General features: G+C 39.9%; 1 protein-coding gene across 8 annotated transcripts in view; it reads left to right on the top strand.

Annotated features, from left to right (window-relative positions):
* The window catches only part of KCNMA1 (potassium calcium-activated channel subfamily M alpha 1), a 720,064-nt gene that overhangs the window by 691,360 nt on the left and 13,393 nt on the right, over nucleotides 1-15,311 (top strand). For all 8 annotated transcript variants that reach the window (XM_063133180.1, XM_063133181.1, XM_063133174.1 and 5 more), the window contains 3 exons: nucleotides 4,720-4,850; nucleotides 10,211-10,405; nucleotides 13,626-13,744. In XM_063133180.1, coding sequence (XP_062989250.1) covers nucleotides 4,720-4,850; nucleotides 10,211-10,405; nucleotides 13,626-13,744 — 445 coding nt within the window. The remainder of the gene's footprint in view (nucleotides 1-4,719; nucleotides 4,851-10,210; nucleotides 10,406-13,625; nucleotides 13,745-15,311) is intronic.

A 15,311-nucleotide genomic window follows, 5' to 3' on the forward strand; every position in this document is an offset into this window, starting at 1 on the left:
GCACCGCTTTGAATGTGTTTTATTTGTGATTCCAGTTGAAATCGACTGTCTTGTCCTGGCTTTTCTTAATGATTTTTTTCCTACATGCAGCATCAGTAAATCTTTGATCACACTCGTCTGACCTGCTGGCTGTTTCCATAGCATCTTCACACCAATTCATTTTTCTTTGGTCTAGACCTACTCACTCCCTGCTTTGCTTTGCTTTCTTTCTATTTTAAAAAAAATTCTAGCCACCTGTCAATTTGACTGACATGTCTTAACAGCTCTCAGAGGAGTCAAAAGAAGAAATAAAAAATATTTGGGGGTGGGGCCAGGATGGGGAGAAAGAAATACCAGTATCACACCTTCCCTTAAGCTGTTTGTTTGCTGTTGGCTGGCTGGTTTTGTGGCCAGGTTTTCACTCAGAAGCTGAGGGTTCTGAAGTCCTGAAACCAGCTAAGCTTCTAAGCAGGGTTCTTCAGCAAAGTGAGATTTTGATTTGCACGTCCTGTGATGAAACTCTGAACTCTTACACCCCTAGCTGAGAGACCTTTCATACAAATCCCAGCAGGAGGGCGTAGGCCATGAAGATAAAGCTATGGAGGTTTGAGTCTGAGGCTTACCCTTTCAACGTTCATATGAGATTTTGCTGTGGCTCTGAAACTGTCACCGCGTAACAGGTGGAAAAGCTTTTGTGTCAGGTATTAGCCTTGTGTGAGTTATTAGTCTTACAGATCTGCCTGTAGTAAGTGGAATATACAATGTTATTGAAGATTTGTGCCTTGGTTTAATTTACAGTTTGAGAAAAGGCCCTGTCTTTCCCAGAGGTACCTTTTTGAAGTGGAATGCCTTCTTTTGAACAGTAGCTGCTTTCACAAAAAGGAGAAAATAAATGAAAGCCTATTAAACAAAACAGTTTTATTGCTAGAGGAGTTATTGAAAGGACTCTCCTTATATTCATTGACTCACAAGGCTGGTATAACAACAAAAAAAGAAAGGTATTGTTGGAGAGTTGTGAGACCGTTCAGGCCCCTTTTTTCTTTACACAACCCCTCTTGACCTATCTCCAGTATGGAATATTATAGAGCCATTAGGGTGCATGTGGGTATAACCAGCAATGCCACCTGTGATCATGGCGGGGGGGGGGGGAGTTACCAGCCCCCACTTGTAATGCCTGTGTACAGTATGATTTACACTAACATTTTCCACCAGGAAAAAGACAACTGGGATCAGAAGGAGAAACAGATGGTCAGTTTGCATGTGTAAATAGGCCCCATGTCATAACTCAGTGGCATTTCAGTGCTGCTCTCAATAAAAAGAAGGGTCATAAATTCCTCTTCAAAAAGATGCCTTTTTGAGAAAACTATAACCTTATCAGGGTCAAAAGAATTATGAAACCAAGAGCACATTAACTTTTCTGCATAGTTCTGGCCTTCAGGGCAGGTGGGTGTTTTGTTGTTGTTGTTTTTGGTTTTTTTACAACTCGCCTTCACAGAGCCCCTGATCATAGCCAAAAAAGGGTTTGTTGAAACTAAATTTGCAACACTGCAAATTTCAGGCTCTGGTTCTGATCTGGATTGGAGCCTCACACTAATACCGTATTTCTTCGATTCTAAGATGCACTTTTTCCCCCCATATAAACATCTCTAAAAACGGGGTGCGTCTTAGAATCGCGGGTGTGTTTATTATTTCTTAGAATCAAAGCTTTTTTTCTGCTGGTGGTACTGAAATTAGTGTGCGTCTTACAGTCGGTAGCGTCTTAGAATCGAAGAAATACGGTAATTTGTGAAAACAAAACCAACCAACCAACCACAATGGAACCTTCCACTTGAAGCAAGAACTATGCAGAAAATGAAATGTGGACTTCGGCCCAAAGGTCCCTCTGCTCCCCTAGTCCAAGGAGGCGTGTTCTGAAGTTGTTTTATTATGCTCTTCATGGTTTTAATTTTTGTGAACCGCCCAGAGAGCTTTGGCTCTTGGGCAGTATAGAAATGAAATGAAATTAGTTAATTAATTAATTAAATAGCCCCTCCTTTCACTTCCAGTGAGGCCTGGCATAGCAAATGCTTTTGAAACCGAGGAGAGTTTCAAAAACCATTTGCAATATGGCACAGTGCGGTCTTCTGTTTGAAGAGGGCATGTTGTGTCGTTGTGGTTTTAAACCATAAAACATTTGACTGGATAGAAACAAACTGCTTGCAGAAACCTAAGCATCTCTTTGGATTCTGGGCCATGATTTTACATTGGCAGCAATTGCTAAAGTGTAGCCAAATACCTGACGTCATCTAACCCAATAGCAATGCTTACGATTTTACCAGTGAGACTATTAGGTTATTTGGCTACAACAAAGCCACCAGGTCAATAAAACAAAATACACTTATTGCCAATATGGGCCAGATCTGATTCTAGATTATTTAATACCACAAAGTGAATAATGTATAAAGTATAGCACACCTCTTTCAAAACAGCAAACTGTCAGGTACAAAGTTGTTTTAGTAAAAATAAGAGCTATACTCATGGTAACCTTCATGTGTGTGCTAAGGGCCAAACTAGACGTGACTTCGATTATGTGTTGCTGCAGGCCCTATTTGGAATCCCCCTTGCGCCTGCAAAGGAAGGATTGGGAAGCAATGAAAGGGATGTATGGAAATGTTCAGTACTGACCCCCTCCCCGATGAGGGCTATTAGTTAAACAAACAAAAAATCCTATGCAATGCTGATCTACATGAAAAACACCTAGTTTGTCTAGGTTGGCCCTAAATTTATTGCGGAAGAAATAAGACTACACCAGTTGGTCCATGTATACAGCTGTATGAGTGTAGGTGTTCCATGTGATTTTGAATCCTGCCATACCAATGTGAGCAAGAAGTTGGAGCACATACAAACAGAGAGCTTTAAGCAAAGTTGTCGGAAGCAATGTCAGGAGCAAGACCCACAGGCACGGTCCCGATCCCCCTTCTTCACCTTTCCCCTATATGTAAGGCAAAAGCAAGGATAGTGTACAAGTGCCTGGGCTGTACCACTTCAGCCTGCAGGTGGAAGCTCACATAGTGGATTGCTCCTCTATAAAAACAGATTCCTATACACAGAAAACTAGCATTCCAGTGAGAAGGCTGGACTAGAACTCTATAGAACTCTATAGAGAAACAGGCAATTATGTTTGTTCTCATCAGCAGATTGTAGTGGTACAAGCCGACCCACAAGTTCACCACAACAGACTGGACTTAACTCTGTGGCAGAAGGCTGCCAGAATTTTCCCAATGTAAACAGGTGGTCATAAGTTATTGATATGTTTATGTTTTGTATTTATTTATTTATTGCATTTCTATACTGCCTAATAGTGAAAAAAGGGGAGAAAGTACCATGAAAAGGCTATAGGAAAAAGAGGCAACTAGCTCTGGTGCTATGAAATGCCAACAGTTTGACTGCTGACGGAGACAGAATGAACACGACTGTGATCTTGTAAAAAAAAAATCTATAAGGTTTTGAATTTATAATTACTTAGAAAAGTAATTCATTTCGTTGTACAGATCCTGACGAAGGATCCACAAGATCCAAAACGTTGAGCATTGTACAAGTTTGGTTTAACATTTTTAGAACATTTTTTTGTATTTCATATTGAAAAATGAAACCTTTTTGGCATTTCATAGCACCAGAACTAGTTGTCTCTTTTTCCTATAGCCTATACTGCCCAATAGCCAAAGCTGTTTGGGCATTTCACAAAAATCAAAACCATAAGAGTAATTTAAAGTATAAAAATTAAACCACAATGTAAAAACACAGTATAAAAGTACAACCGGAATAAAACTGAGCAGCAATACAAAGATTTAAAATACAGATTTAAAACAAGAATGTTAAAAGACTAAGATGCTAAAATGCTAAAATACTGGGGCAATAAAAAGGTAACCTGTAACCTTTATTTGTAAATGAATATTGACTGTTCTTTATGTTGCAGAGCAGAAATCCACCCAAACAGGAACTCACTGCTATTAGGGCCACACAATATGTTTCAGGACAATATCTTCCACTTCTTTAATGACCCTTCTTGCCACCTTCATTTCACTGCTCCTATTTTTACAGGTGCTCTTTAATTTCATGCAGATTCCTCAAATGTACTATATAAGGTGCCAGGGGGCACACAACTACTCCAAACACCAATAAAAAGTGATAATTATCAAATAAACCATTTATTTACAATTTGTAAAGATATGTAAAACAAACTGATGTGTCTCAAGGTGGTTAACAATCAAGATGTTGGGTACTATAATAACCAATAATATATACCATACATGAAAGAGTAGAATTATAATACAGTCCAACATTCCTCAAATGTGCCACATCAGAACAATTACAGGAAGACAGACCTTTACTTGCCTTTGAGCCTAGAGTATTTTGTGGGATCTCTACTGCACAAGGCAGCCCCTACTGTGGTTAGGGCCCACATACCCCAGATGGTGCCAAGAAATGACCATTGTGAGAAGGTCACATTTGCTGTTCCATAATATTCATCGTTCATAAAGATCAACTGTTCCCCCCCCAAACGGATATTTTGCATCCATGTTAATTTCATTCTCAATAACATTCAAGCGTTCAAAACATGCCTACGTTTCTGGACACACAAACTTTTCTTCTTCTTCTTCTTCTTCTTCTTCTTCTTCTTCTTCTTCTTCTTCTTCTTCTTCTCATATATCATGTAAAAGTGTATGGAAACAACTTTTTTTTAAATTGTTATCTTTTTAGTGAATGATTCAAATGTTCAATTTCTGGACCAAGATGATGATGATGACCCTGATACAGAACTGTATCTCACACAGCCTTTTGCATGTGGAACTGCATTTGCTGTCAGCGTACTGGATTCCCTCATGAGTGCGGTAAGTATCCAGTGTTTTCTGTTTCCTGATTACAGAGAAAGTGGAACCTGCCATTTCAATCACAGCCCCACATTCATCCTATGACCAGCTTGGTAGGAGACCATTCCTCTTAACTTTCCCATATTTGTATTTCTCACTCTGCATATCTGTCTGCATGCCCATTTCCTCCCAAAATGCTTTATTAGCACAGGTAGGAGAGGTACATTCAGAAACCTGTGGGAGGATGAGGTAATAGGCAACATTTAGGAACAATGCAACTTTTCACTTAGGAGAAAGTTTCCAAAATTGCCGTAGGAACTGCAGTGAGGACAAACGAAGAAGGCAGTCTGAGAATGGTGGCTCAAGTGCCTTTATGACAAGCCCTTGCCCCTCAGTCCACAACTATTTGCATGATTACAAACACCTAAGTCTAACTGTGGGAAGGTGTTGTTCGTTCCAGATTGGAAATTCAATGTGGCCTGGTAGAAGCTCTCATTTCACATGAACAAACATTGCCATGCATAACAACTTATAGGCCTTTACTCTCTGCCCCTCTTGTCCTTGTCCTGGTCATCATTCTGATCATGTGATTCTGTAAATACCTTTCTGTTCACTTTTAGATCTGGCACAATCTTTTTGTCCTTCCCTTCAGTGCTCTCCATGGTCTTGCCTCTCCTTATGTCTCTGTTTATGTCAAGACACATCTATTCCTGTAATCTTCACTCATCCACCTCCACCACCCTCTGCCATCCAATGGTTTCCTGCTCTCTGAAACAACTTTCCCCTTAAACCTGTAACTGCCTCCTAGAACACCTGCATGTAACCACCACCTTTATTCCCTTCAAGTCTCCCCTCACAACTCACCTTTTCCACACCTTATTGTAACTAATCCTCATGTGAGGCTCTTTCCTCCAGGGAGGCGCGACTGGCACCAACATTGAAATTATTTCTGTGCTGTCTTTAAACATTGTCTAAGGTGAATATGGGAAAGAGGCAGAAAATGAAATAAAGAGGCAGGGCAGGTAGTGGAGAATTGCTAGAGGCTGGAGGAAAAGAGGGTGTGGCAGAAGTAAAGCAGCCTAGTAAAGCAGATGTGGAGGCATGTGGCCAAGTGCTGACATCGCAAGGAATACTTCTGGGGAACTAAGCATTTCTCCAATGAGATAAATTCTCACATGTAAGAGAAATTATCTCTTCATTGAAGAAGTGTCTTCATTTAGATTTTGCAATATGCAGAATTATTTAAATTGAGTCAATCAGTCAAAAGAAAGGCAATTAATCTATGAAAATTCTTCTTTTTTTATTTTACATGTTGGTTGACAACCACAATGAAATTATAAGTCTTACACCATAATTCCCTCCCTGCTGTTGAGAAAGAGGATCAGGCAATAAACCACTCCCTGGTTTATTTTATGATATTTTCATAGAATACCATATGAATCTGTGTGGTAGATCCACAGTATAATACATTAGAAAGTATAACTCTTTCCCCCCCCCCTTTTTTTTTTTTGCTTTGTTCAGGGCTTAATTCCTGTGATGCCACGGGCTTTAAGATAGTGATTTTAGTTCAGGGCTGTCAACGTTTGGCAATCACTTATTTTTAAACTAACACAATACCAAGAAAAATGTATTCATATATCATGATTTGCCTGAAATACTGATGGGGGAAAAATACTCCAAAACCTAAAAGGCACTCGCTTTAAGTTACTGTATGCAAACCGCAAATATTTTAAACGTGGCAACTATGAGACAGAAAATGACAAAATGCTACTGGACTGTATTAAAGAGATCTATTTTCAGTTAAGTTTTCTGTAAAAGACAAATTAGTTTAAGAAGCATGACAGCTTTAATAGTGAACCATAAGAACGTGGGATGATTATTATTATTATTATTATTATTATTATTATTATTATTATTATTATTATTATTTAGTAGTGGGGGAGAAACTCAGAAAGAAGGCCCCACATGCTTGTATTCCAAAAGAGCTGTGAGAGAATGCAAAGGAATGGGCTAGGTGGCACTGCAAGCTTAAATATAGAGATCAAAAATAGCTGTCCTTTACCCAGGTTACAGCAAGCCAGGGTTATGCATTTCCTTTGTCCTTCATTCACTGCACATTTTCATACTGGAATGGTTGCAGCAGGCTCACAGGATTCTCTAGTTAGTACTTGCAGCTGCAAATTAAAGGCTCTTCCCTTAAAAAGAATTGTACTAAATTTTATCACCGTCTAAATTAATTTGGAGTGTTTGCTTTTAGTGATTGGCAGATTCAGGAACTTCACCTTTAGACTGATCAGGAAATAGTTTTCAAATTAGTTTTAGCATATGGCCTTACTATTGCATTTACAGGTCAAAGACTTTAGGCAACAGTAAACGTTCTGTAAAAGGTTTCAAATTTAGTTCTAGGGCAACTACAAGATTTTACATTTGAGGACATCTTCTCAATTTTCTCTCTCCCTCTGTTTCTCTCTGTATGTGTGTGTAATATAAGAACTAAATATTAGTTCCCTTCCTTCAAATAAATTGAATTGAGGACAGCTAAATGCAGAGGAAGGCAAAGTTACGGAATGTATATTTAATGGTAGCATAGAAGGAATTTCAGCAACTATAGCTTTTCTTACCTGGTTTAACAAGCTGCTTTTGCCCAAATCTCTTCTACCTACTATGAAAGGTACAGGAGCCCTGCCCACCATAAAAAACATGACAAGTATAACTCTGGGGATTAGACATACTCATACTAGCTCTGGAAACAGCATCTTTTTAGCACTGTATGAAGTCTCTGTAATACCAACTCAAATCCGTTCCTGTTGAAACTCAAGCCAGCAATAAACTTCTTAACCTTTGCTGACCATAGTGTGGCCAGAGGCAAAAAGATAGGGCTCCTGCACCTTTAACAGTTGGATAAAGTGAATGTGTTTGGGAGGGGGATACGTGTGCCCAAATTCCCTCTTATACCCAGCCGTTAAGGGTAGATGAGCCCTGTGCCTCCCTTTGCATTTGGTTTCCTGAGTAACCGACATGAATCAATATTCCTCAGTCTTTCTAAATTCAGGATCTACCTTTAATCCCAACTTACAACATGGGATACCTTTTAATTTTAATAATTCCTTTTCTCTTTGCATAGAAGAGGAAATGTGGGCAAGAAATGCAGCTTGTCATGAAGAGCTGAAAAAAGCAATACCTGCTGAAATGTAGAGATGTACAACAATTTTGTATCAGTTTTCAAATCACTCACAAATGCTCTCTTTACAAATACATTTGCAAATTCTTGAATTTGCTTTTCCAAAACATGCACATTAAAAATGTGTACTTTTAAAAATGCACATTTTAAAACTGCACAATTTCAGGTGTGCATACTTAAAGGTTTTTGTTCTAAAAAATCATATTTTCACACTTTAGTCAATGGGGGGAGGATGCATTATTCTGAAAAATGCAGATTTTTCCCCTTTGAAAAATCCTGAAAAACATCACAAACAAGAACCAGAGAGAACTGAACCATAAAGCTTGGAGCCAACTACTCCATTCAATCAGTCTCTCCTGTTCTCCATCTTCAGCCTGGCCTACACCTGCAGCACAAAGGGAATCATGTTATGAGATAGTAGAGTGGAATGTTCCATTTCAGATGTTGATGGGGAAGATCATAATTTTGAATATTTCCCAGTGATAAAATACCATCCACCCCCTTCAAATGGAACAGCACATAGGAAATTCTCTTTGGTATACTATTTTTCACTTGTAGGAAGCTTATTATGTAGAGAAGCATTCAAAATAGCATCCCTCGCTTGTGGTATGTAGTAGTATGGTCCACTCTACCACCTCAAGATTCTATCACTGCATTCTCCTGGAGAGTTAGACCAGGTGTTTTACTGGCTTTCTCCTCCTATTTAAAATTCCTAACAAAAAGAAAAGCAAATAGCGGCAAAACCATTGGTGTGACCCACCTTAAGTCAGGGTGTGTCCTATTTGCGCATCTTGATCCATCAGTTGGAGATGAATAGATTTGATTAAAAAAATGGTGCTGGGTGGTAATTATGTGAGTTGCAGTCCAGCACATCTTGAGGGCACAAGGTTGAGGAAGGTAATGTAAGACTTTAACTACAAGCCAATACAAATTTCTATCGAGGCATATTGATCATTACGTCATCACTTCAATGCAAACTTTGATATGCCAGTAGCATGCAATGCTTCAAATATTTTGGATCAGGTTGCCAGTCACTGACAGGTTTTGTCTGATGCTGCTTTTCCCAAAGACAGTGGATTAGATTTTCCAACAAAATTTTGTTTATAAGCAAAATTTTACCTGCTAAACGGATTTGGTTTTTTTCCCCCCGCATCAGAGAAATTTGAGGAAAGGCAAAATTGTTTCCAGTATTAACAAAATTTTGCAGGAAAGGAGGCTTCTACACATCCTTGGATAGTCATCTAATTTTGCCTAAAGCAAAATGTGAAGCGAATTTTTCGTGTGCGTGTGTGCACATCAATACAATGGCCATCACTAGGATTAGAGATAATAGCATTTTTTAAAATTATTCCACTCAACCAGTCATAAATTGTGGCTACTTAATGGAACATCTTTCAACCAGGCCACTGTACTTTGAAATGAACTTCCTTCCGTTGGCATCCAATTAATATTTAAAATGCCCATTGTTTGCCTGACAGATCAGTGCAGCTACTGATGCTGGCAAAATGTCACTGTAGAGTAAGTCTTTCCTAATAAACTACACTTACCCTATACCCTAGAGTTTTTTAAAAGGACCAGCCGGACCCTAAACTCATCATACATTTATCTGGAATGAACTCAAAATGTTTAATTGATACATGCTTGTGTCTGAACACTGTCAAGTCTCGTAATAAGATGTTTAGTACAATACATCGGGAAGTCTGCTCGAGTCCAGCCACAGTAATAAGTAATGACATCCGAAGCACGGAGGCGGCTCCCCGATGGATTGGTGACAAGTATAAAAAGGCAATCTAGCCTGTGTAAGCTTTAAATGTGGTCTGGATTTTACAATTACATGTCCTAAAGGCTGTTATTAGACATGAAGGCAATGAGAAGGAAGGCAGTCATTGCTTCTCTACTAACACCAATTATAGGAAACATGAATGATTTACATTTTTATTCTTTAATAAAAATCAGCCCCGAGTTGAGGTTTGGGGAAAGAAAAAAAAAAAAGGTGGGGGAGAAAGATCGAGTAGAAGCCTAATGGGACAGAAGAAAATAGAGTAATTGGGGGCTGCTGTCTTTTCACTTCTGATGGGAAATTATTTGAAGAGACAGCCAAGAACTTTAAACAGCAGAAACCCAGAAAAGTTGTAATTTGGATGTCTTCAGTTGTGACTTTAATGGTGTTTGCTTAAAGAGCTTTCTTTTATCTCTGCAGACATACTTCAATGACAATATTCTCACATTGATACGTACATTGGTTACGGGAGGAGCCACACCGGAGCTGGAATCGCTGATTGCTGAGGAAAATGCACTGAGGGGGGGCTACAGCACACCCCAGACACTTGCAAACAGGGACAGGTGTCGGGTGGCTCAGCTGGCATTGCTAGATGGGCCTTTTGCAGACCTTGGGGTAAGACCATGACAGGAAAAGGAAACTCAGGGAGCCACTCTGTAACTGCTTTTGTCTCCTCCTTGATATATTATACAGAAGATGTCTATCAAGGCAACCGTGCCTAGGGATGGGTGAGAAATTTGTTCTGACAAGCTTTTTATGTGAATTTAGCAAATCTGCACTTCCCAAGCCAATAGACAAGGCGAGACAGACATCCAAAGCACAAAATCGGATACACTGTCCTGAACTTGGTGATGCAGCTTATTGGGGGGAAATCCACAGAATATGGGCACATTATTGAAAAGTGAGCACAAAATGCAAAGGTGTGCACAAAGCCGCAGTCCATCCATGGAAATGACTCAGAAACGTATACATTAGAAATACGAGCACAACATGTGCATACGTATGTACAGAAAACGGCACCCGGAAAAAGCATGAATTTCTTTGTAGCTGTAAAAAAAACCAGCTTACAAATTTACGCGGAAACAGGGTGGAATGAAATTAATCCCCCCAAATCCATAAAATTGCTATGAGGCTGAGATGGTCAGATACCACCCGGAGAGCTTTAGCTATGGGGTGGCATATAAATGTAAAAGTTGTTCGATTTATCACCGTTGTTTTGTGATTCTCCTAAATTTGTAGAATTAGAATATGACCATTTTGGGGCCATGTGCCTTAACTATCCCAGGGATCGACGAATGGTGGTGACTGAGGAACTTAATCCATTCCCCCAGAGATTTTCAGCAGAACCATAAGACCCCAACCAAACCCATTATGCTCCACAGCAGTTTTCACCTACTTAAGCTAGCAGCCAGGCAAAGGTCTCTTTAAGCACCCCTCCCACTTTTAACAGCAATAAAGGCTTCAAAGGCAGAGTTCTTCACTTATGCGCCTCAGCCACTGACTTTGCAGTGCAATTCAAGGTGTGAGGATGTGAGTGAGTAATTGAGGGGCATAAAAGTAGGGAGGGAGGATGTTAACAGCCCCTTTTCCTGGCTCATGCAGGTTTCATTGGATGAAGCCAAAGTTGCTGTTCCTTGAGCCCTTTCAAAATATGGCCCCTGATAAAAAAAAATAGTTGCTGACCAAAACCCTACTTTGATTGAGAAGCGATAGAAAACCCAGCAGAAGCAGAGAATGCCTTCTAATAGGAAGTCCTCCTACCGCCAGCATTTTCTTTCTTTTGCCACTTTGTTGATATGAGGCTTTTGAGGGAGGTTGCTGTCTCCTTCCCATCTGCTCTGAGCGGGGGGGATCAGCAGTGTCCCTTCTGCTGCTGCTGGTTGATGTTTTCTACGGTTATTGGGCTTTTGATAGACTGATTAATTGTTTCTTAGTTATTGCTGCTGTTTTAATCGTGATAATATTATTTATATTTTGTGGTTTTATTGTAAACCACTTTGGAGGATTTAAAAAACAACGAGGGAAAGGTTCTTTAAATAATTTTATGAAAACACCCATCTGGGAGTTGGGCTTAGGAGAGGTGGTGAAACTGGCCATGTGGACTCACATGACTCAATGGTCCTCCATACAAAAACCAAAACAACACCCCACCTCCTACATAGAGAATGATGCCAGGGAGAAGCTGTTTTCGACATGGGAATATCCAGTCATATGACACACACACACACACAAACCATCTACACTCTGAAACGGCGCAATTCAAAACAGATTTACCGCCTCACCTCTGTAAGGATTAGGCTTTTGACTCATGACCATCTGCTTTAAAAAAGTTATTAATATAAATAAATACTGCCTCATATAATCTCAAATACAATGCTTTTCATTGGTGCCAGTTCACCTGTCTAGAAAAGTAATTAGAAATGCCCTGCTGGATCAGACCAAGGGTCCATCTCGTCCAGCACTCTGTTCACACAGTGGCCAACCAGCCATCGGCCAGGGATGAAAAAGCAGGACATGGTGCAACAGCACCCTCCCACCCACGTTCCCCAGCACTGGTGCACACAGGCTTCCTGCCTCGAATACTGGAGATAGCAACACAACACAACCATCAGGGCTAGTAGCCATGGATAGCCTTTGCCTCCAGGAATTTATCCAACCCCCTTTTAAAGCCATCCAAATTGGTGGCCATCACTACATCTTGTGTAGTGAGTTCCATAATTTAACAATGCGCTGTGTGAAGAAGAACTTCCTTTTATTTGAGTGACATACATTTGGGTGTATGTCTGAAGAACCAAATAAGAAAAAAAAGCCGAAACAGAAAACTCATCATAGGTGCATAGCGAGATCCACATGATCCTCCTTCTCTGCTCACCTGATATGTAGAATGAATGCACATTTTCTTCCTGAATCATGTAGTTACATGCTCAATCCGGATGCCCCTTCATGCAAATAGGACTCCCAATTCATAAACGTGTGACCCTCTATGGTACCTTCAGCATGTGAATCCACTATCACTGATCATTTTCATCACCTCAGGCAATTACCAAATACTATAATGCAAACAGAAAAGTAGCAAGCCCATCACAAGTTCACTGTTACTTTTATTCATGCTGGTGAAGCTGAGAATTTGATTCATTGTTCCTGTATCTGCCATACTGAATACCAATTGAGTCCCATAATCAAAACCAAAACAAATGCTTTGCTTGGGGACAAATGAGAAGCTTGATGGGTGGCAACTTCAGCTGGAGACGAACATGGTTTATCTGTCTCTTCTCTAATTTCCTTTTTTTAGCCCCCAGGGGCAAAGTGGGGGGATTCTTGCCTACTAAGTGTTATTCTCCCCAGTGAAATCCAAACTATCTTGGTGAAAATTGACAACATAGTTAAATAAACCGAGCCATATGACACAGTAATTTCCAAGACTGGAGCAAAAAAGAAAAAGTCACACCTTCTTAATCAACCAGTAGTTCAGACTACATTGCTCTTAATTTGTGGAATAGCTGTTCTCTGGCCCCAAAGCTTACATGTTCAATTAAAATAAGAGTCAGTCACTGTTCCCAGTTCAGGTTGTTGTTGTTTTGCAGTACAATCACTGGGATTGCACACATTCCCATGCACACATTTATTAGCTAGTTTCAAGATTAAACATTTAAATTAGACAGCTCCTTGACTAATTGTTTCTCACTTGTGACAAGTAAACAACAGACTGCCTCACACCTTGTCCCTTTGGCACAGAACTGCTGACTTAAAATATCTCTCTTCCCTTCAATCTCATTGTGGTAACTGAGGTGGAAAAAAAACCCCTCTTAATTCAATTTTATTTTTTGTCTCCTAGGATGGTGGTTGTTACGGAGATCTGTTTTGTAAAGCTTTGAAAACATACAATATGCTTTGCTTTGGAATATATCGATTGAGAGATTTCAATCAAAGCACACCCAGCCAATGCACCAAACGGTATGTGCAAAACTTTAGTCTTTTGACCAGTCCTTATTATTTATGTGTTTTTAACCACCCTTATAGACGTTGCCACTGACTGCTGTGCAGCAAGAGTCTGTTAAATCTTCTTGTCCCTCTTGGCAACAGATACTTATTCACATGCTGAAACAATCCAGGGTTTGTTAATCATGGGCTTTTCAGCAGTGAGAACAAACCATGAGGTTGTTTCTTCCTCAACAACCCAGACTTCTTTGTTTGAACATCATGGGGAGCAACCCATGGAACATCCCTGGGTTGTTCAGTGTGTTGGAAATGGGCAAGTAGTAGGAAGCCAGGTTGCTCACTCCCAAACAAAGATGGTTTCATTGTGTGTGATGGCCCATCCTCTTGCCAGCATGGAAGTAAATAGAAAACAGAAGTCACTAGAAACAGTATTGTTTCTGTCAGGACAAACAAGTGTTCAATCCTGCAAATGCAAACTTTCACATTTCCCAGAACTTTTTCTTGGGTTGCACGTTAAAGAAAAAGAAAAGTAGGTGTTTGTAAGCAACGGCACAATGTTAAGGGTTACTTCTCCTTATCCCTGAGTTTTGCTTTGCTTTGCCTTAAGATGGAAGTGGTAGAAGTATTAGTTACATATGCAGCCCGATCCTATACAAATTTCATTGGAAGTAAGTTTCATTGAGTTCAGAGGACTTATTCCTGAGAAAGTGTACAGAGGATTGCACACCATTGCTCAGGGAACCTTTACACTTAGACTGATCCTGTATAAAAGTACTCTTTCAACCAAATTAAGAGTGAAAAATCAGTGGACAACAGCAAATAACGCATAATATCACGCCCTATACTTTTCTCCCCTCACTTGCCCTTGATCCTGTCCCCACCCCACCGCAAGCATCAAAACTGAGGAAGCATTCTGAATAACCTGAAAGCACAAAAGGTATTCTGTTAGTGGCTTGGATGGATTTTTGTAATGGACCAGCAGGGCCATGTGACTTTGATCTACATGTAAATGAACAAAAGCCTGTCATAGATCACCAAAGCTCACCACTATTGAGTAACCATGAATCAGCCACTGTAATTTTTAAGAGATTTAGATAGTATACTGTCCTCAATCCCTGCCACAAAAACCATAATAACCAGTTCCCATTAAAGCTGCAAAGGTGACAGGGGTATCTAAATTACTTTTTCTCATATAAACCTGCCTGTGTGCTGAGATGCTCATCAAAGGCCCACCTCTGGGTGCTTCCATGATCAAAAATGAGATACATGGTAACCAGAGACAGGTTTTTTCTTTGGTGGTGTTCAGGCTGTGGAGTTTCCTCCCTAGAGACGTCCATTCGCCTGCCTCCCTTCTCCTTTTCCAGCAGCAGGTAAAATCTATTTTATTTGGATGGGGTTTTGGAAAGGGAGGGGCCTATTTCTGTAGCTGTTAAATTCCTGACATGGTTTTATCTAAGATTCTCAATTTTAAATGTTGTATTTCTATTGTCTTAAGTGCCTTGTGTGCAGTTGGGTCAGAGGATACAATACAAATAGTTTAAATAAATAAAATAAATGGCCAAATACCACCAGTTAGTAATCA

This window comes from Elgaria multicarinata, chromosome 8 (assembly GCF_023053635.1).
Source record: "Elgaria multicarinata webbii isolate HBS135686 ecotype San Diego chromosome 8, rElgMul1.1.pri, whole genome shotgun sequence".
Taxonomy (NCBI): Eukaryota; Metazoa; Chordata; class Lepidosauria; order Squamata; family Anguidae; genus Elgaria; species Elgaria multicarinata.